This window comes from Triturus cristatus, chromosome 10 (genome assembly GCF_964204655.1).
Source record: "Triturus cristatus chromosome 10, aTriCri1.1, whole genome shotgun sequence".
NCBI classification, from domain to species: domain Eukaryota; kingdom Metazoa; phylum Chordata; class Amphibia; order Caudata; family Salamandridae; genus Triturus; species Triturus cristatus.
In genome coordinates, this window is record NC_140593.1 from 66509989 (window position 1) to 66532723 (window position 22735).

The window sequence follows — 22735 nt, forward strand, 5'->3', positions numbered from 1 at the left end:
GCCCCTGGTCCCAGGGCGATGGACCTTCATTCCCATCGCGAGAGTCGAATCAGAGCCCCCGGCGTCCCGTAGAGCACCCTCAAGCCATAGCCCACCCACGTGTACTCTTGTATGTTTACACTCCTTTGATATGTTCTCGCGGGGTCTCCAACCAGTAGCTCATGAGCCTCTGTAGCTCTCCAGCTGCCTCTGAGCAGCTCACCTGCCTGCAGCCCAGCTTATTGCATTAGAAAGCTTTTGCTTGGTTGAATTAATATACAAATAAAAAATGGAGACTGTACAACACTAATCAATGCTTTTCATTGAACATAAGTGGCTCTCGGTACAGAAAACGTTGGAGACCCCTGAATGATCTATCCTAAGATGTTTCCGTGAAGCACTGGTATCTCTCTATCAGATGCGGAGGTGTTTTATAGAAGGGCTCGGGCTGCCCCAGGGCGAGGTCCACACTTTATAAACGCGACACATAAAATAAATAAAAAATGTGATGTGATGAAATGACCTATAAGTATTACTCCCAAGAAAGCAGAGGGAAGTGCAGGGTTATAAACAGTCTGGTCCATGAATGACGTTATTAGGGGTGAGGGCGTGCAGCGGTGTCTCCAGCACCGGCACGGCACTGATATTGGTGAGATGTAAAGGGAACTGATCTTCTGAGGCCAGCTCACCCTGGCGATGTGGCTTGTTAGTCTCCCAGGTGGATGGGAAGGTGTCTGTGGATAAGGTGGTACTGAGGCGCTGCGCTGTTTGAACACTTTAGGACATTCATGAGCTGCGCAGCTTTGGCCACGGGCTGGGCTTGTGTGTCGCTTTGATTGCAGAGGAAGCGGAGAGGCCAGGGTCAGTTCCTGGTCTATCCTGGTGTGTTCTGACCTCGCCGTGTTCCTGGGCTGGGATAAAAGTCCATGGACCGGCACCAGAGGTCAGCGAGTGGCTTTTTACAATCCAGGTATGGCCCATGACAGGAGCTGGGTCTTCAGTGGTGGAGAGGTGACTGACGTGTCCCTGGCTCTTTGGTGTTGGGTTAACGTTAGTGCCTTACAGTGAAATCCTATTGGAGTGTGTTACAGGGTTAGGGACAAGATGTGTGAGCTGCTGAGAAGAAATGATGTGTGGAGGTTTCTGATGTGCTTTGGTGGAAAGAAGTTCTACCCAAGAGTAGTAGTCCATCAGGCCTCACTCTACTTAACACTTACCGTCTTGACAACATCTGGTTGGGCGGTGTGTTCCATCAGACGTTCGACCACCAGGGTGCAGGCCTCCCCAGGGGGCTCTGGTTTCTCAGATCTGAAGACACAAAGCGAGAAAGAAGTTTAAAAATGAAGAAACTTTGTAACAACAGCTGTAGAGCTTCAGGATGAGCCATGATGGTGGCTTCGATGGCCGGTCACCTTCGTCCAGAAGCGTGATTGTCTGCAGTGAGTCCTACACCTTGGGCCCTGCAGGGTCAATTTGCATGTTTTGGGGTCTACTGCCCTCAGAAGAAGAACCCTTGACTTTATGACTTCTAGAGGGGTCTTGTAGCACCCTCATCTCTCCGTGCACACGCGCATAGCACTGTATGTCCCACCAGGTTTAACTCCACTATACAGAAGACATGAGCATGACATAGGATCAAAGAGATGGTCCAGGGCTGGCGTGAAGTGGGGAGAGCAAAGGCTATGAACCCTGAATCACCTTTGGGGTTTCAGTACCCTGTCTGTGCCCCCCTCCCGCCCCCAACTACCCATCCTCAGCTGCTTCGGACAGGTCTCACTGTACACCTGCATATGTAAAAGATGACAGCATAGCCTAGGATAGGAATCAGGAACACAGGTGGTCTCGCCTTTGGGACCTTGTAAGTAAAAAAAAAAAACGGAAGTATAAGACTTCACGTTTACATTTACTTCGTATTTAGGATGCAATAAATGTAAACGTAAAGTCTTACACTTCAGTTTTTTTTTTTTACTTACAAGGTCCCAAAGGCGAAACCTATTGGCTATGCCAATTCTTGTTTGTTTTGAGAACCTGGTCACCCTAACATTAATGCCTTCGAGCATTCTAAGAGGGTCGAGCCACAAATATAACATTATTTTGTACGTTTTCTTAGCAAATACATTTTGCATGCACACAACTGCTGGTAAGTGAATTTAGCACTTTGAAAAGTTATACTTTACTGTTGTATACAGAAATCTAAACAGAACAACGCCGCAAATAACAGCAACACCTGTAATTTACAGAGCAAAAAATGCATGCAATCTATTTATTTATTTATTTTATTTTATGCGTTTTTATATAGCGCGGACTTTACCCGAAAGTGTCAGAGCGCTTCACAATAGGAACAGCAGCGTTACATGAGGAGAAAATTACAAGTGGGCATGTCACAAAAGCAAACGTTACATTACATGAGGCAGAAGTGACAAATGAGCATGTATCAAAAGCAAACAAAATACAAGAAGAGGTAGCAAACTATATGTTACAAGAGGAAAAAGTGACATGTGTGCAGGTTACATAAGCGTACAAGATACAAGTAGAGGTATAAAACTGCAATAAATGGCAGACACTCAAAACACAAGAACACACTGGGAAGGCACTTCTGTAGGCATGGAGTACAGACTTTCCTATAGTGGAAGAACTTCCTTCTGGGACTAGAGAGGGCGTGAATTAGATTTGGAAGTGTCTTTGAAGGAGGAGAACTTTGAGGTCAGTTTTGAAGGACCGAGAAGAGGTGGTGGTCCGGAGCTGAGGCGGAAGTGAGTTCCAGATTCTCACCGCGTTGCCTGAAAAGGATTGGGCCATCGATCTTTCATTTTTGAAAGTGGGAGGTTCAAGCAATACATTTTCCGCATTACGTGATGGTCTGGAGCCTCCAGAGAGTTTCAGTTTATTCGCCAGATAGCGAGGGGAGGAGGAGTGCAAGGCTTTGTGGGTGATACAGGCAGTCTTGTAGATAGATCTTGCCTCGATGGGAAGCAAACGAAGGGTGGATAAAATGGGTGTGATGTGGTTGCTTCTTTTGGCCCCATATATGAAACAAGCTGCTGAATGGAGAACAGACTTCAGGGGGGACAGGTGGGATTTGGGGAGGCCAGTAAGAAGAGAATTGCAGTAGTCCAATCGGGAGCGAACCAGCGATTGGACCAGGGTTTTAAGGTCGTGCTCCGGGAAGAAGCGACGAATCCCCCAAACAAGGCACAGTTGGTATCGAGCAGACTTTGCAATGGAATTGATGTGGGAGAGTAGATTGAGTTTTTTGTCGAGAATGACACCAAGGAATTTTGCGCTGTTGATTATGATGGGTTTATTGTTAAGTAAATTCATCTGATCCATCCATGATTAAACCGGAGGAGGAGAAAGTGAGGAGGAGAGGAGGAGGAATTCAGTTTTGGAGGGATTCAGAATCAGTTGATGAGTTAACATCCAGTATTGAATGGAGTCGAGAGTAGAGTTTAGGATGGAGAGATCGTGAGTGGAGGCCACCTTGAGGTAGATCTGAGTGTCGTCCGCATAGAGATGATAGAGGATCCCGGATTTACTTAGGAGATTTCCCAAAGGTTCCAAATAGAGTTTGAACAGAGTGGGTGCAAGTATAGAGCCTTGAGGAACACCTTGACCGACCGCCAAAGAAGATGAAAGACTGTTCGCTATTTTGATCATTTGGGATCTATCAGAGAGGAAGGAAGCAAACCATTTAAGCACAGCGCCCTCCAGGCCCATTCTCTGGTGAAGAGTGTTAAGGAGAGTGTTGTGATTGACAGTGCCAAAGGCTGCAGAAAGATCAAGGAGACAAGACTTCCCCGAATCGAGTATCCGCAGCGCGTCATCAATCATTTGCAGCAGGGCTGTTTCAGTGCTGCAGTTTTGAATGAAGCCAGACTGGAAAATGTCAAGAAGATTATTGTCCTTGATATGACGGGAGAGTTGTTTCGCTACACATCTTTCTGTGATTTTCGCAAGAAAAGGTAGGTTAGTGATGGGGCAGAAGTTGTTGAGGTCGTTCGCATCAGCGGTGGGTTTTTTTAAGCAGAGGGGTAACCTGCCCAGTTTTGAATGAAACAGGAAGGGAGCCTTGACAGAGGGGAGATTAACCAGAGTGGTCCAATAGGAAAGAGAATAGGTATAGTAGTCGATGGCAATGGCGCTAGGGATGGGGTCAAGAGAATGGTTGGAGGGCTTTGTTTTCGAGGATGCATTTGAGGAGGGAATCTTCAGAGATGGGGTCAATGTTCTGCCAAATGGTTAAGGATTTGTGCTCCTCTGGAGGGGTAGGATGAATGACCTGATCCACAAGTGATTTCACTTTTTCGTCAAAGAATATAGCGAATTCCGCTGCTTTCTTTGTAGACTCCTCCAACTTGGAGGTTGGGGGAGAGCAGTTTAGATTCTGGATGAGATCGAATAGTTTTTTGGGTCTATTTTTGGCTGAGTCGAGGAGGGTTCTGAAGTGCGATGCTTTTCCAAGGAAGGTGTGTTTGTGGTAGTTGGATATTGCTAAACGAAGCGCGGCCAAATTGTCGGTGGAGGGCACTTGTCTCCATTGTTTCTCAAGGACTCTTAGGTACTTCCTTTCTTCATAGAGGGATTTGTTGAACCAAGGTGCTGAGGGAGTGGGCATTTTCTTTTTGCTTTGAAGAGGAGCGGCGTTATTGATTTCAACTGCAAGGACTGTGAGGCATTGGGAGGTGAATTCGTTAACATCCAGGTTCAGGTCTAGCCTTGGAAGTGAAAGTAAAGCTGAATCACAGAGGATACCGAGGTCAATATTTTTAGTGTCACGGAACCAGGAAGTAGCCCTCTTAGGTTGGCCGAGAGTTGGCCTGTGCAAGCTGCAAATTATTTGTAAAAATGCAGGCAAATACGCCCTGTCATTTTACACATGACATTAAAACTGCGTTTTTTTGCAAAGTAAATAACGAAACGCAACCAGGCAAGGACTGCAGGGAAAAGGGGACATAGCTCAACCTTAACCTCAAACGTTTTCCTAAAGCAGCGCATTGTGTCCCTTGCACGTGTATTCATGGTGTAGGCACCACTCACGTGACCCATTTTCTCTAACGCTTGTAAAAGCAGGTAGTCTAATGCACATGTCAATCTTAGCCCTGCGCACATGCACTACAAACACCTCTGATCTGCCCCTGTTTTGAGGCATTGCGGAACGCCTTCCATCAGCACGCAAATACATTTAATTAACAAGCTTTGGCCGCTTTCGAGGCCGCAAAAGTGAAAGCGATCGCCCGGGAGTGGTGCGTGCGTGCATGTTTGCGAGCACGCGCGCACGCATTGTGCTCTTTTTCAAAGCACATGCTCGTGCTTGAGGCACGCCCCTGCGCGCTCTCGCAAGGCGTATGCCATTGCCGCCACAAACACGAATATGTGCTGTGAAAAAGAGCTGCACGGCGGCTAAAGGTGTCTTATGCAGTGCGTGCGCGCTGCGTAGGCGAGACCTAAAAAGCAAGTGTGGGACAAATATTCTGGGATTGATGAACACAGCTGATGGGCACTTGTTGTTCGGCCTTCGGGGACCCCCCAGTTTGCCAAGAGCGAGAGACAGGACCGTTCATCTGCCAATGGCGGCCTTTTCATAGAGGGTAACTCCATGGTAAGTGGCAAATGATTGATGAGAGTTTCTGAAGGCAATGACCCTGCGGAGGCAGGGATACAGTGCCCTCGCCGTGGCTGTATGGGTGTTTAGGGGATCATTGAAAGACACATTTAAAACAAAGAAAGAAACTGCAGAGTGCGCCCCCTCCCGGTGCAAAGCTGCGCGTGATTGTATTCAAAGAGTGGACAGTGCTTTATTACTAACTTTCTGTGCCCTGTGTACATTTTCTAGAGCAATGCACTTAGCAGTTTTGCACAGAAAACTTCCAGAAGAATTGTTACATAGGTGGAGGTACAATATATGTTCTGTGGTACCCTTTAGAGCAGAGGGCCATGACGATTGGACAGAAGCGTGGGGATGTAGGGATGAAAGGGTTCAGGTTGTCTTAGCCTCAGACGAGCTGAGAGAGTGACACCCATTTCCCGTTTGCATCTCATAGCGCCAAGAAGTAAACTGAGAAGGCCTCTCCATGCCCTGCACTGGCAGGACATTGAAACTGCCGGCCATGGGGAGCTGGGGATGGAGTTGAGGCACCGCTTCCTTCTAGCCCCCCATGCCGCCCGGGGAGAGTGAAGAGAGCCCCTGCAGCGGGACCCCTTAAGACCTACCCCCTGCTTTACTATTGTTTGCCCAGATGGGACCAACGATGAGCACCGATGTCTGGCTGGGGCAAGATCGTGGGGGTCACTGGGGTCTTTGCCCCGGAAGCTTTGCACATCATGCAGGAAGTTTGGAACTAGGACCTGAATCCAACAGGCAGCCAATGGGCAGCTTCTAGTGATGGCTCCTGGGGCGATGATTCACGAATGAAGGCGCATTCTGGACAACCGACCTGACCGCCCGGGGTTTGGGAATCCTTCTCTTTTGGGGCGCCAGTTTAGACCAGAGCACACCTAAGCTCTACGTGGGGGTCAGTTTGTATCTGTGCCTCATTGATATTCATCACAGGGACCCTCAAACTTACTGTGTCTGGTGTCACTGATTTGCCTTTCAGTCACCTTCACAAGATCCAGAACTAACAGACAGACTCACTTCTCCTGTACCCGTGCATCAATGACCTCACCCTCAGGAAACTCACCCCTCCCTTACCCGTGCATCAATGACCTCACCTACAGGAAACTCACCCCTGCTGTACCTGTTCATCAATGACCTCACCCTCAGGAAACTCACCCCTCCTGTACCTGTGCATCACTGACCTCACCCGCAGGAAACTCACCCCTGCTGTACCCGTGCATCAATGACCTCACCCACAGGAAACTCACCCCTGCTGTACCCGTGCATCAATAACCTCACCCTCAGGAAACTCACCCCTGCTGTACCCGTGCATCAATGACCTCACCCTCAGGAAACTTAACCCTGCTGTACTCGTGCATCAATGACCTCACCCACAGGAAACTCACCCCTGCTGTACCCATCCATCAATGACCTCACCCTCAGGAAACTCACCCCTGCTGTACCGTTGCAGTAACGACCTCAACCACAGGAAACCCACCCCTGCTGTGCGCCTGCATCAACGACCTCACCCTCAGGAAACTCACCCTTGCTGTGCTGTACCCGTGCATCAATGACCTCACCCTCAGGAAACTCACCCCTCCTGTACCCGTGCATCAATTACCTCATCCGCAGGAAACTCACTCCTGCTGTACCCGTGCATCAATGACCTCACCGCAGGAAACTCACCCTTCCTGTTCCCGTGCATCAATGACCTCACCCTCAGGAAACTCACCCCTCCTGTACCCGTGCATCAATGACCTCACCCCTGCTGTACCCATGCATCAATGACCTCACCCTCAGGAAACTCACCCCTGCTATACCCGTGCATCAATGACCTCACCCTCAGGAAACTCACCCCTGCTGTACCCATGCATCAATGACCTCACCCACAGGAAACTCATCCCTGCTGTACCCGTGCATCAATGACCTCACCCTCAGGAAACTCACCCCTGCTGTACCCGTGCATCAATGACCTCACCCTCAGGAAACTCACCCCTGCTGTACCCATGCATAAATGACCTCACCCACAGGAAACTCACCCCTGCTGTACCCGTGCATCAACTACCTCACCCTCAGGAAACTCACCCCTGCTGAACCGGTGCATCAATGACCTCACCCACAGGAAATTCACCCCTGCTGTGCGCGTGCATCAATGACCTCACCCTCAGGAAACTCACCCTTGCTGTACCCGTGCATCAATGACCTCACCCACAGGACACTCACCCCTCCAGTATCCGTGCATCAATGACTTTACCCTCAGGAAACTCACCCCTGCTGTACCCGTGCATCAATGACCTCACCCTCAGGAAACTCACCCTTGCTGTACCGTGCATCAATGACCTCACCCAAAGGACACTCACCCCTCTGGTAACCGTGCATCAATGACCTCACCCTCAGGAAACACACCCCTACTGTACCCGTGCATCAATGACCTCACCCTCAGGAAACTCACCCCTGCTGTACCCGTGCATCAACGACCTCGCCCTCAGGAAACTCACCCCTGCTGTACCTGTGCATTAACGACCTCACCCTCAGGAAACTCACCCCTGCTGTACCTGTGCATCAACGACCTCACCCTCAGGAAACTCACCCCTGCTGTACCCATGCATCAATGACCTCACCCACAGGAAACTCACCTCCGCTGTACCCATTCATCAATGACCTCACCCACAGGAAACTCACCCCTGCTGTACCCGTGCATCAATGACCTCACCCACAGGAAACTCACCCCTGCTGTACCCGTGTATCAACGGCCTCACCCTCAGGAAACTCACCCCTGCTGTACCCGTGCATCAATGACCTCACCCACAGGAAACTCATCCCTGCTGTACCTGTGCATCAATGACCTCACCCACAGGAAACTCACCCCTTCTGTACCCATGCATCAATGACCTCACCCACAGGAAACTCACCCCTGCTGTACCCGTGCATCAATGACCTCACCCTCAGGAAACTCACCCCTGCTGTGCCCGGGCATCACTGACCTCACTGACAGGAAACTCACCCCTGCTGTACCCGTGCATCAACGACCTCACCCTCAGGAATCTCACCCCTGCTGTGCCCGAGCATCACTGACCTCACCCTCAGGAATCTCACCCCTGCTGTGCCCGAGCATCACTGACCTCACCGACAGGAAACTCACCCCTGCTGTACCCGTGTATCAGTGACTTCACCCTCAGGAAACTCGACCCTGCTGTACCTGTGCATCAATGTACTCACCCTCAGGAAACTCACCCCTGCTGTACCCGTGCATCAATGACCTCACCCACAGGAAACTCACCCCTGCTGTTCCCGTGCATCAATGACCTCACCCACAGGAAAATCACACTTACTGTACCTGTGCATCAATGACCTCACCCTCAGGAATCTCACCCCTTCTGTACCTGTGCATCAATGACCTCACCCTCAGGAAACTCACCCCTGCTGTATCCATGCATCAATGACCTCACACTCAGGAAACTCACTCCTGCTGTACCCGTACATCAATGACCTCATAATCAGGAAACTCACCCCTGCTGTACCCGTGCATCAATGACCTCACCCTTAGGAAACTCACCCCTGCTGTACCCGTGCATCAATGACCCCACCTACAGGAAACTCACCCCTACTGTACCCGTGCATCACTGACCTCACCCACAGGAAACTCACCCATGCTGTACCCGTGCATCAATGACCTCACCCATGGGAAACTCACCCCTGCTGTACCCGTGCATCAATGACCTCACCCTCAGGAAACTCACCCCTGCTGTACCCATGCATCAATGACCTCACCCACAGGAAACTCACCCCTGCTGTACCCATGCATCAATGAGCTCACTCACAGGAAACTCACCCCTGCTGTACTTGTGCATCAATGACCTCACCACAGGAAACTCACCCCTGCTGTACCTGTGCAGCAACAACCTCACTCTCAGGAAACTCACCCCTGCTCTACCCTTGCATCAATGACCTCACCCACAGAAAACTCACCCCTGCTGTACCTGTGCATCAATGACCTCACCCACAGGAAACTCACCCCTGCTGTACCTGTGCATCACTGACCTCACCCACAGGAAACTCACCCCTGCTGTACCCATGCATTAATGACCTCACCCACAGGAAACTCACCCATGCTGTACCCATGCATCAATGACCTTACCCACAGGAAACTCACCCCTGCTGTACCCGTGCATCAATGACCTCACCCACAGGAAACTCACCCCTGCTGTACCCATGCATCAATGACCTCACCCACAGGAAACTCACCCCTGCTGTACCCGTGCATCAATGACCTCACCCACAGGAAGCTCACCCCTGCTGTACCCGTGTATCAATGAACTCACCCACCTACAACCCCCCATCCTGCCCCACCCCCGCCCCACGTCACCGCCCCGCTAACACGCCCTATACGGGCCGTGGCTGATTGTGATCCACTTAGAGGACCTCGCTTCCTCGCAACAAACACCTCAAGAGGTCAGTATGAGAATTGGTTAGGATGACATCCACAATTCCAGTTTAATGAAGTAAATCCCCCAAAAGACAATCCAGAGAAAGATCACCCCTCACTACCACTTTGTCATGAATATTGTTATCTGTATTTGTAAAGTGTAACCTTCTTCGTGTCGCTGTAGAAGACAATAACCCATCCTAGTTATCCACTATTTGAAATAAAGCACTCATTAATTTATTTTACATTTTTTCTAAAAACAAAAGCATGGACAAACATAATTTAAAATGTAGTTTGTTCATCCATTGTCTGCTGTCACTGAGAAAGCACAAGCGTAACCCTGCTAGCCACGGGGAGGGACAGAAGAGCTGTCCAGATTGTACCAGCACCCCATTGCTAATCAGAAGGAATGCACTGCTCATAGTTTTGATACCAACCAAATTAGCTGGCTGCATCTTTGAACACTGTTCAGCATGGCAGCAGGCAAGCACAGGAAGAGGAGTTGCTTTTGATTGCTATATACTTTGCACAGCAACAGCTGAGAACTGGATCTGGGCAGGTACCATCTACTGTTGCATATAAGTTCGGGGACGAGGGATAGGGTAAGCTCAAAGCAATAAATGCGTTGGTGACCCATCTGTTTTTTTGAGTTCTTGTACAACACTTGCCACACATCTGCTTTCCCACCGTGCCCACTTGTAGGTCTGACGTTACCATGGGCTTTTGATTTGACTAAAATTATATAATTAATATGCTTACTTATAGTGGCTTTGACCCAGTCCTCTTCATCGCTTGTTCAGTTGTGTCATTCACATTTTAATTCCGCCTAGTACAGCATGGGGCAATTGATCAGCCCACTTCAGCCACTGGCTAACTTCACTGTGAGTGATTACATTCCGCCGGTTCCCAGGGAGCATATCCGCATACAAAGTAGTTTCCATAATTCTCGAGGCTATTATTGAAATTTCTGCTTTCTGAGATCAAAGTATATTTTTGCTTTAGCCATTGTTTTTTTAAATAGGTGAGAGACTAACAGCTCTCCCAACATTGACGTTTTGTAAAAGCAATGATGAAACAAAGCAAGCATTAGCAAACCCAAAATGCTGGCTGCCAATGGTGACTTTGATAATGTTAGTTTTGCATGTGCTGAGTATGTGTGATCCAGGTTTTGTAGGTATTTGTCAGTGGATTCTCCTATTTACGAATGGACATGTTTATCGCTCTGTTAAAAAGCTTGAGGTTCTGAGTGTTCTTTTCATTATTGATCAGATTCAATATCATAAATAATATTATGTGTTAATAATTTCCTTACTTTGCGCCAGAATTGTGGGTTATGGGCTAATGTTGCGGCTACAATTGAACGTTGAGGTTAAGGCACTGACTCGTAAACGTTCGGTCTGACCACCCTTGGGGTCTGTGGCCCCCACATGTCAGGTTGCAACAATTCTATGTGCTGGGAAAATACCCAGAAAGTCGTGTGACCTCTGCAACATGTACAGGGCCCTCCTACAAGTGGATGGTGGAAGTCAGACACAAGAGCTACTGTCTCAGAATGTGACCAATGGCTGTAATGCTTGGCACGCGGAGTGGACCTATAATGTGCCTATTTACCCGACCACTTACTAAGTATTTTTTAGGTCGAGCCTAGAGCAGTGCATGCGCTGCTTGCTCGACTTTTAGTAAGGGGGGTTTCAAAGTGCCACCAGAGGCTTTTTGCTGGCCTCAAGCTTGCGTGCATGTGCGTGTGAACGCGCGCAGCCGCCATCTGTCTTTTCTCCGTCACGGGTAATTAAGTGCATCGCGATCACTTTAACATTCGGCGCCCGTGCGGCCAATGCTTTTCGCGCGCGCTTGTTACTTCTTCCCTCCAACCTCTTTCTTCCACTTGTTTCTTTCTACCCTTTCACCCACCTCTTTCTTCCACTTGTTTCTTTCTACCCTTTCACTTTTTCTCAAAGCTATTACTTCTTTCTCTTTCTATCATTCCAACATTTTCTTTCTCTCTCTTTACAGCCATACTCCTTCAGCCTCAACTCTCTCCTGCCCCCGCTTCTTTTTAATTTCGCTCCATCACATTTCCCTTTCTAAGTACCACAATGCTGCTTCCCCAATTCCATCTTGTTAATCTTTAGCATCCCAAAAATATTATATATATTTTTTCAAAGAAACTAGTGTAATAGGAGCGCATAAATTATTCACAATTTCTAAATCTAAAGGTTCTCTCTGTTCTACGCGACAAGGTAAAGGAGGAACATAGGCATGGCCAGGCCTTTCCAAGAATGCACCAGTACTTTTATACCCACTCAGAGAGCTCGCCTTTCCTTCACTATGGCTACATGCATCATTTAAACACCTAAGCAAAGAACTGTGTTCCTAATCTGCCGACTCTTCATATTTCGTAAATAAACTAAGCTCGTTTTGGAAGAGACCAGTGCCCGCAAAACCGAAAGCTCTTTCACAACCTTTAATAATAAAACAGTCCCTGCCCTTTGCACTCGTTCCTTGCACAATAGACAAAGTCCAAGCGAATACTTTCGCACTAACAAACTCAGGAAGTGAAATGCTCTCGCAACGCTTGTCACCTGGAACCAATTGTGAAACTGACAACTTGAATGAGACTTATTATAAAACACACTGGCGTGTGACCCGGATGTTCACTGCTCGCCCATAGCGACATCTTCCCCATTTAATCATGGCACATTTTCAAGTATGTGGAGAAAAAATAGCTTTAGAATCACAAATAAAAAAGCAGGAAGGCTAGCATCTTGCGAAATACTGGACATCTGCCAAACCAAAAGGGTTTATCGCCTTGGATAGGTCGTCTTTTTTTCCCAGGAGATGAGTAAAACAAGAATTCGAACACTCTCTTCTATGAATATAAATGAGCTGATAGGTTTTTGAAGAATGCACGTAGTAACTGTAACTTCCCTCGGAGGGAATGGTGTCATGCTAGCTTCATCTGGTTTAAGGTGAAGGTAATGTTACACTTTTTGCGGTAGAATGGCCGAAGGGCAAAAAATACATAATACTTCTAAAATCAGCATTGCCAATCATTCCTGTATAACGCAGATGTGGAGAAATCAAATTATGCAACGTAAACAGTTTTATCCTCATTCCTGTGTTTTACAGGCTCAGAACTGAATGACTATATAAAACAAGCATTGGCATAGCCAATAGGTCTCGCCTTTGGTACCTTATAAGTATTTAGTTATGCAGCACAATATCCTTGGTGCAACAACATAAACTGTTGCATGGCTAAACACTTATAAGGTAAAAGGTTTAGCCATGCAACAGCTGATGTTGTTGCACCAAAGATATTGTGCTGCAAAACGAAATACTTATAAAGGTCCCAAAAGCAAGACCTATTGGCTATGCAAATGCTTGTTATTTTATTATTCTTAACCAACTGATGCACTGTAACACTCACACTGCCTTCATCCTCAACGCCAGAGTTCTCAGTATTGGTTTGTTATAAACTCTGATTCTAACGAGCCATGACTGACAACTTTAATGTTGACCAGGCATGGTTACCCCACCAAATATGTACGGTGCCAGCCACCACTGGATTCGCCCCTTATCGAGGAATATGTTGATTTTGCAAGTGACCAATCAACACAAATCGACAAGGCGATCTTTCGAGGAGAGTTTAATCTTCATTGGGGAAATACAAAAGATTCTGCAGCCACCTAGCTTGCCATCTTTTTCACCGGAGACGATCAGATACACAATCTGAAATTTACGCAAACGCAAGACTACATACATCATCTAATAATCTCCCAAAATTACCTGCCCTTGCCGATAATCCTATTCCAGTAGACTGGTCAGACCATTTACTCATTCTAACCCTCTCACTCAGTGGCCAAATGTCATCCAAAACGAGTGACTTCCTGGTCTCATGACATCGAGAAGATCGACATCGACACACTTTGCAATGAAGTTACTATCCCACAATTAGTCCCGCCACAGATGTCAACGTCTCAACTTCCCACTGCTTCGACAGCCTGTCTGTTTTGCTTGTTGATACAGCCCGATCAAAAGTAACAAAAAAGACCAACACCATCTTCATGGTTTAATAAGGCTTTATACGAGGAAAAGAAAACCTTGAGTTCTCCGTACATGAAACAGACACCGATACCTTCTCCCACTAATCTGTCATACCTGCTTAATGCAAGATCACTGTACCAAAGGCGTATATTACGTGAGAAATCAAATCACCCTAGATCCCTTCTTGACTCAGCCAAGTATCAACCTAAAAAAGTCTTTGGTCTGATCAAAGCCGCCAACAGCCCTTCATTGAACAATTCCATCCAATTTGAAAACCCTTCCAAGAAAGCAGAAGAGTTTGTACATTTTTTTGATTCTAAATTGTCCTAACAGCTAGGGCGGTCGACCTCAAATCTGGGGAACCGGTTTCGAGTCCTTTGATTCTGGACAAATCACTTAATCTCCCGTGCCTGACAAAAAATGAATGTGTCCTCATGTAATGCGACTGGTGCTGATGTAAAGCGCTCTAATGCTCGATACCTTCGGGTCAAGTTCGCGCCATATAAAACTCCGTAAAAAAAAGAAAATGTTGAAATTGCTCTTCTGCCAGGATGAACCCACAATTTGCAAAGCCAAGAACACCGTTGACATGATCGGAGAGGCTGTCTTACTTTAAAACATCATGAAACTCAAACCCTCAAATCACTTTGTGGACACTAGCCAAGTGACACACACATGCATCTTTAGTGGACTGACTGGTGAATCTCTCTGTCAGCCAAGGAACATTTCCTTACTCCCTCATAAAAAAACCTCCACAGATGTGAATGACCGTAACATCTTTCGCTCTATCTCCAACCTGCCTTTTCGTGCAAAAATCATCAAAAGATGAGCACTGTGCAAGTGCCCCTATAGTGAGAACCCGCATGCATGTGCACAGTGTCGGAGCCGTATGCGTTCTCCTGGATTGACGACTCACATGAGTGTGAACGGTGTGTGAGTGCAGTATGCATGCACCTAGAGTGAGGACCCACAGGAGTGAGTACAGTGTCTACACATGATGCGTCTCCATAGGGAGAGGATCAGCAGGAGTGAGTAGTGTCTACCCAGGATGCGTGTCCCTAGAAAAATGACCCGCAGGAGTGAGTGAAGTGTCAACGCAGGATGTGTGTCCCTAGAGTGGGGACCCACAGGAGTGAGTTCAGTGTCTACGCAGGATGAGTGTCCCTAGAGTGGGGACCCACAGGAGTGAGTTCAGTGTCTACGCAGGATGAGTGTCCCTAGAGTGGGGACCCACAGGAGTGAGTTCAGTGTCTATGTAGTAGGCATTCACCTAGAGTGAGAACCCGCGGAAGTCTGGGCAGTGTGTGTGTGAAGTATACATGCGCCTACAGTGAGGACCTGCGGAAGTGTGCACAGTGTGTGTGTGAAGTGTGCATGTCCCTAGAGTGAGGACCAGCAGGAGTGAGTTCAGTGTCTACGCAGGATGTGTGTCCCTAGAGTGGGGACCCACAGAAGTTAGTTCAATGTCTATGCAGTATGCATTCACCTAGAGTAAGGACCCGCGGAAGAGTGAGCAGTGTATGTGTGAAGTATGCATGCACCTAGAGTGAGGACCTAAGGGAGTGAGTTCAGTGTCTATGCAGTATGCATGCACCTAGAGTGAGGACCCACAGGAGTGAGTACAGTGTCTACGCAGTGTGGTTGCCCTTAGAATGAGGACCCACAGGAGTGAGTACAGTGTCTATGCAGTGTGCGTGCCCTTAGAATGAGGACCCACAGGAGTGAGTAAAGTGTTTATCCAGGATGTGTGTCTCTAGAGTGAGGACCCCCAGGAGTGAGTAGTGTCTATGCAGGATGAGTGTCTTTAGAGTGAACACCCACAGGACTGAGCACAGTCTCTATGCAGGATACGTGTCCATAGAGTGAGGACCCACAGGAGGGAGTTCAGTGTCTACGCAGTGTGCATGCACCTGGAGTGAGGACCCGCGGAAGTGTGCACAGTGTGTGTGTGAAGTATGCATGCTCCTAGAGTGAGGACCCGCAGGAGGGAGTTCAGTGTCTATGTAGGATGCGTGTCCCTAGAGTGGAGACCCGCAGTAGTGAGTACAGTGTCCATGGAGGAGGCGTGTCCCTAGAGTGAGGACACGCAGGAGGGAGTACCGTGTCTATACAGTATATGAGCCCCTAGAGTGAGGACCCGCAGGAGTAATTACAGTGTCTATGCAGGATACGTGTCCCTAGAGTGGGGACCCACAGGAGTGAGTTCAGTGTCTACACAGTATGCATGCACCTAGAGTGAGGACCCGTGGAAGGGTGCGCAGTATGTGTGTGAAGTATGCATACACCTAGCGTGAGGACCTAAGAGAGTGAGTTCAGTGTCTACGCAGTATGCATGCTCCTAGAGTGAGGCCCCACAGGAGTGAGTAAAGTGTTTATCCAGGATGTGTGTCCCTAGATTGAGGACCCCCAGGAGTGAGTACAGTATCTATGCAGGATGCGTGTCCCTAGAGTGGGGACCCACAGGAGTGAGTTCAGTGTCTACGCAGTATGCATGCACCTAGAGTGAGGACCCACAGGAGTGAGTACAGTGTCTACGCAGTGTGCATGCCCCTAGAGTGAGGACCCCCAGGAGTGAGTAGCGTCTATGGCGGATGAGTGACTCTAGAGTGAAAACCCGCAGGATTGAGCACAGTCTCTATGCAGGATACGTGTCCCTAGAGTGGGGACCCGCAGGAGTGAGTTCAGTGTCTATGCAGGATGGGTGCCCCTAGAGTGGGGACCCGCAGGAGTGAGTTCAGTGTCTACGCAGTATGCATGCTCCTAGAGTGAGGTCCCACAGGAGTGAATAAAGTGTTTATCCAGGATGTGTGTCCCTAGAGTGAGGACCCCCAGGAGTGAATAGTGTCTATGCAGGATGCGTGTCTCTAGAGTGAAAACCCACAGGTTTGAGCGCAGTCTCTATGCAGGATGTGTGTCACTAGAGTGAGAACCTAAGGGAGTGAGTTCAGTGTCTATGCAGTGTGCGTGCCCTTAGAATGAGGACCCACAGGAGTGAGTAAAGTGTTTATCCAGGATGTGTGTCCCTAGAGTAAGGACTCCCAGGAGTGAGTAGTGTCTATGCAGGATGAGTGTCTTTAGAATGAACACCCACAAGATTGAGCACAGTCTCTATGCAGGATACATGTCCCTAGAGTGAGGACCACCACGAGTGAGTGCAGCATCTACGCAGGATGCGTGTCCCAAGAATGGTTACCCGCAGGAGTGAGTACAGTGTCAATGCAGGATGCGTGTCCCTAGAGCGGGGACTTGCAGGAGTAAGTACAGTGTCCATAGAGGAGGCGTGTCCCTAGAGTGAGGACACGCAGGAGGGAGTACCTTGTCTATACAGTGTATGAGTCCCTAGAGTGAGGACCCGCAGGAGTGAGAACAGTGTCTATGCAGGATGCGTGTCCCTAGAGTGGGGACCCACAGGAGTGAGTTCAGTGTCTACGCAGTATGCATGCACCTAGAGTGAGGACCCGTGGAAGGGTGCGCAGTGTGTGTGTGAAGTATGCGTGCACCTAGAGTGAGGACCTAAGGGAGTGAGTTCAGTGTCTACGCAGTATGCATGCACCTAGAGTGAGGACTTAAGGGAGTGAGTTCAGTGTCTACGCAGTATGCATGCTCCTAGAGTGAGGCCCCACAGGAGTGAGTAAAGTGTTTATCCGGGATATGTGTCCCTAGAGTGAGGGCCCCTAGGAATGAGTAGTGTCTATGCAGGATGAGTGTCTTTAGAGTGAACACCCACAGGATTGAGCAAAGTCTCTATGCAGGATACGTGTCCCTAGAGTGAGGACCCGCAGGAGTGAGTTCAGTGTCGACGCGGGATGCGTGTACCTAGAGTGGGGACCCGCAGTAGCGAGTACAGTGTCTATGCAGGGTGCGTGTCCCCAGAGTGAGGACCCGCAGGAGTGAGTTCAGTGTCTACACATGATGCGTGTCCCTAGAGTGGGGACCCGCAGTAGTGAGTACAGTGTCTACGTAGGATGCGTGTCCCTAGATTGGGGACCTGCAGGAGTGAGTACAGTGTCTATGCAGGATGCGTGTCCCTAGAGTGAGGACCCACAGAAGTGAGTTCAGTGTCTACGCAGTATGCATGCACCGAGAGTAAGGACCCACGGAAGGGTGCGCACTGTGTGTGTGAAGTATGCGTGTTCCTAGAGTGAGGGCCTAAGGGAGTGAGTTCAGTGTCTACGCAGTATGCATGCTCCTAGAGTGAGGCCCCACAGGAGTGAGTAAAGTGTTTATCCAGAATGTGTGTCGCTAGAGTGAGGACCCCCAGGAGTGAGTAGTGTCTATGCTGGATGAGTGTCTTTAGAGTGAATACCCACAGGATTGAGCAAAGTCTCTATGCAGGATACGTGTCCCCAGAGTGAGGACCCGCAGGAGTGAGTTTAGTGTCTACACATGATGTGTGTCCCTAGAGTGGGGACCCGCAGTAGTGAGTACAGTGTCTACACAGGATACATGTCCCTAGAGTGGGGACCCGCAGGAGTGAGTACAGTGTCTATGCAGGATGTGTGTCCCCAGAGGGAGGACACGCAGGAGTGAGTTGAGTGTCTACACATGATGCATATCCCTAGAGTGGGTACCCGCAGTAGTGAGTACAGTGGCTACGCAGGATGCGTGTCCCTAGATTGGGGACCTGCAGGAGTGAGTACAGTGTCTGTGCAGGATGCGTGTCCCTAGAGTGAGGACCCACAGGTGTGAGTTCAGTGTCTACGCAGTATGCATGCACCTAGAGTGAGGACCCGCGGAAGGGTGCGCAGTGTGTGTGTGAAGTATGCGTGCTCCTAGAGTGAGGACCTAAGGGGGTGAGTTCAGTGTCTACGCAGTATGCATGCTCCTAGATGAGGCCCCACAGGAGTGAGTAAAGTGTTTATCCAGGATGTGTGTCACTAGAGTGAGGACCCCCAGGAGTGATTAGTGTCTATGCTGGATGAGTGTCTTTAGAGTGAACACCCACAGGATTGAGCAAAGTCTCTATGCAGGATACGTGTCCCCAGAGTGAGGACCCGCAGGAGTGAGTTCAGTGTCTACACATGATGCGTGTCCCTTGAGTGGGGACACGCAGTAGTGAGTACAGTGTCTACACATGATGCGTGTCCCTAGAGTGGGGACCCGCAGGAGAGAGTACAGTGTCTATGCAGGATGCGTGTCCCTAGAGTGAGGACCCACAGGAGTGAGTTCAGGGTCTACGCAGTATGCGTGCACTTTGAGTGAGGACCTGCGGAAGGGTGCGCAGTGTGTGTGAAGTATGCATGCACCTAGAGTGAGGACCTAAGGGAGTGAGTTCAGTGTCTACACAGTATGCATGCTCCTAGAGTGTGGCCCCACAGGAGTGAGTACAGTGTCTACGCAGTGTGCGTGCCCTTAGAGTGAGGACCCACAGGAGTGAGTACAGTGTCTATGCAGTGTGCGTACCCTTAGAGTGAGGACCCACAGGAGTGAGTAAAGTGTTTATCCAGGATGTGTGTCTCTAGAGTGAGGACCCCCAGGAGTGAGTAGTGTCTATGCAGGATGAGTGTCTTTAGAGTGAACACTCACAGGACTGAGCACAGTCTCTATGCAGGATACGTGTCCCTAGAGTGAGAACCCACAGGAGGGAGTTCAGTGTCTAGGCAGGATGCGTGTCCCTAGAGTGGGGACCCACAGGAGTGAGTTCAGTGTCTACGGAGGCTGCGTGTCCCTAGAATGGGGACCCGCAGCAGTGAGTACAGTGTCTATGCAGGATGCGTGTCCCTAGAGTGGGAACCCACAGGAGGGAGTTCAGTGTCTAGGCAGGATGAGTGTCCCTAGAGTGGGGACCCAAAGGAGTGAGTTCAGTGTCTACGCAGTATGCATGCACCCAGAGTGAGGACCCGCGAAAGGGTGCGCAGTGTGTGTGTGAAGTATGCGTGCACCTAGAGTGAGATCTTAAGGGAGTTAGTTCAGTATCTACGCAGTATGCGTGTACCTAGAGTGAGGACCCACAGGAGTGAGTACAGTGTCTACGCAGTGTGCGTGTCCCTAGATTGAGGACCCCCAGGAGTGTGTAGTGTCTATGCAGGATGAGTGTCTCTAGAGTGAGAACCTGCAGGATTGAGCAAAGTCTCTATGCAGGATGTAAGTCCTTAGAGTGAGGACCCGCAGGAGTGAGTTCAGTGTCTACGCAGGATGCGTGTCCCTAGAGTGAGGACCGTAGGAGTGAGTATAGTCTCTACGCAGTGTGCATGCCCTCATAGTGAGGACCTGGGGAAGTGTGCACAGTGAGTGTGCAGTAGGTATAGGGTGACCAGACGTCTCCGTTTTCCCAGGACGGTCCCCGTTTTTGGGGAAGTGTCCCCGTGTCCTGACACTTTTCTCCAAGTGACTCAAATGTCCTTGTTTTCAAACAGTGTCCAGGTTAAACACAGAAATGTCCCTGTTTTTCATTGTTCCGGTTGAGCATGCGCGCGCATGCTCTCTTTGCACTGTTTACGGCATGTGTCGTCACTGAGGTGAGCGCTGTAGCAAGAAGGGAAATCCTTTGAGGAGAGACATTTTACACGCAGTGCCACCTAAGTCATCGTGCCAGCCAAAGTTTCTACTTTGGATAAAACAATATTTCTTCGTCCTGTAGCTTGTATTCATAGCCATACAAACTTTTCAGTAGCCCTTATGCATACCGTGCAAGGATTAATGCATAGCTCATTGCATGTATTATTCATAACCAATTGATGCATGCTCTGTGTTCTCCATATCAAAGCTATGCCTTGACCTTTTGACTGACCTTTCAGATCATGGCAAACTGTTTAGCTGGAAAGGACTTAAAGGAGCAGGGTTAACACCTGTGGGAGAGGCGAGCAGCGCTGCTCGAGCTTTTTGCGCAGGTCTTCACACTATTGCACTATGAGATGATACCAATGGCTAGAGTGCACTATACATACCCCAGTAAGGTAACATGACATCCCAGCAGTGATGATGCAAATGTGGGAGGACTGTGTGGTCGGCCAGCCTTTGCGACCCTTCAGACCCTAAGGCAGTAATACCTGGAGAGAAGTGGTTTTTTTACATTGGTCCATGGCTGCCCTTTGGCAATTTAGCATTCCGCAGTTTACCTCCCATGCTTTTCTGTCATGAGCAACTAAGCAACATTGGTGAGTTGTACTTTACGTGGTGCTGACGTGCAGCTATAGAAACGAGCATTGATAAAGCTAGTAAATCTGGCGTTTGCTAGCCTGTGATGTTTTATTGATTTTTGGAAAATATTTGCTAAAGTCCTTAAAAGTGTAAATGTAATAAAAAGTACTAATGCTGCTGTGTAAAGGAGAGGGGTGCCAATAAAAGACCGCAGATTTGTTGTCTGTAATGCTTCATCTCGGTCTGTGGATGGACCTGTCATTGTAGTCCTTTTTTTAAGTCTATGACAGCTGTCAAATAGTCCTACTTTTATGTCGATGGTTACTGCAAACCGTAGTCCTACTTCTATGTCTATGACCTGTCCCCGTCGCTGGTCTGGTGAGACTTATTGAGAGGGCTCCAAAAAGTCCTACCAGGCCAGCTTAGAGCTACAGTGCATGTGCGCGGGCGCGCGCCGCTTTTACCGCGATTACTTTCACTTTTGCGGCCGCACTTTGATGCTTGATGGCGATCGCTTTTGCGGCCGCACGGACGCTTGGCATAGCCAATAGGTCTCGCTTTTGGGACCTTATAAGTACTTAGTTATGCAACTGTTGCATGACTAAACACTTATAAGGTCCCAAAGGCGAGACCTATTGGCTATGCCAATGCTTGTTTGTTTTGAGAATCTGGTCACCCTAAGTAGGCATGCACCCAGAGTGAGGACACGCAGGAGTGAGTTCAGTGTCTAGCTCCTAGAGTGAGGATCCGCGTAAGTGTGCGCAGTGTGTATGTGAAGTATGCGTGTCCCTAGAGTGAGGACCCGTAGGAGTGAGTATAGTCTCTACGCAGTGTGCGTGCCCTCATAGTGAGGACCTGCGGTAGTGTGCACAGTGAGTGTGCAGTAGGCATGCACCCAGATTGAGGACCCACAAGAGTGAGTACAGTGTCTACGCAGGATGCGTGTCCCTAGAGTGAGGACCCGTAGGAGTGAGTATAGTCTCTACGCAGTGTGCGTGCCCTCATAGTGAGGACCTGCGGAAGTGTGCACAGTGAGTGTGCAGTAGGCATGCACCCAGATTGAGGACCCACAGGAGTGAGTACAGTGTCTACGTAGAATGAGTGCCCCTAGAGCAGTGATACTCAAAGTACGGCCCGGGGGCCGCTTGCGGCCCTCTTGACCTTTACATGCGGCCCCCCCTGGTGAACAGCAGCACGAGCTGCTGCTTAGTGACTTTGCACTAATTTTCTAAAAAAAATGTTAAAGATACAGGCGAGCGTTTATTAACCTGCAAATAAATGCTTGCCCGTTTAACAATTTTTCAGACCTTACAGAATCCCTGACCCACCCAGACCCTCTACTGCCACCCTGCTGTGATCAGTGCGGCCCTCAGTCACTTCACAGAGCGTACTTTGTGACCCCAGAGCAAATGTTTGCGAGTACCCATGCAGTGTGTGTGCCCCTACAGTGAGGACCCGCAGGAGTGAGTTCAGTGTTTACGCGGTGTGCCTGCCCCTAGAGTGAGAACCAGCAGGAATGAGTTCACTGTTTACGTGGTGCGCATGCCCCTAGAGTGAGGATCAGGAGTGAGTTCAGTGTTTACGCAGTGTGCGTGCCCCTACAGTGAGGA

The 22735-nt window shown here is 49.0% G+C and overlaps 1 protein-coding gene across 2 annotated transcripts in view; it reads right to left on the reverse strand.

The window, feature by feature from the left end:
- RFTN1 (raftlin, lipid raft linker 1) overlaps positions 1–22735 on the reverse strand; it is a 442525-nt gene that overhangs the window by 113790 nt on the left and 306000 nt on the right. For both annotated transcript variants that reach the window (XM_085630441.1, XM_085630442.1), the window contains exon 4: positions 1197–1287. In XM_085630441.1, coding sequence (XP_085486567.1) covers positions 1197–1287 — 91 coding nt within the window. The remainder of the gene's footprint in view (positions 1–1196; positions 1288–22735) is intronic.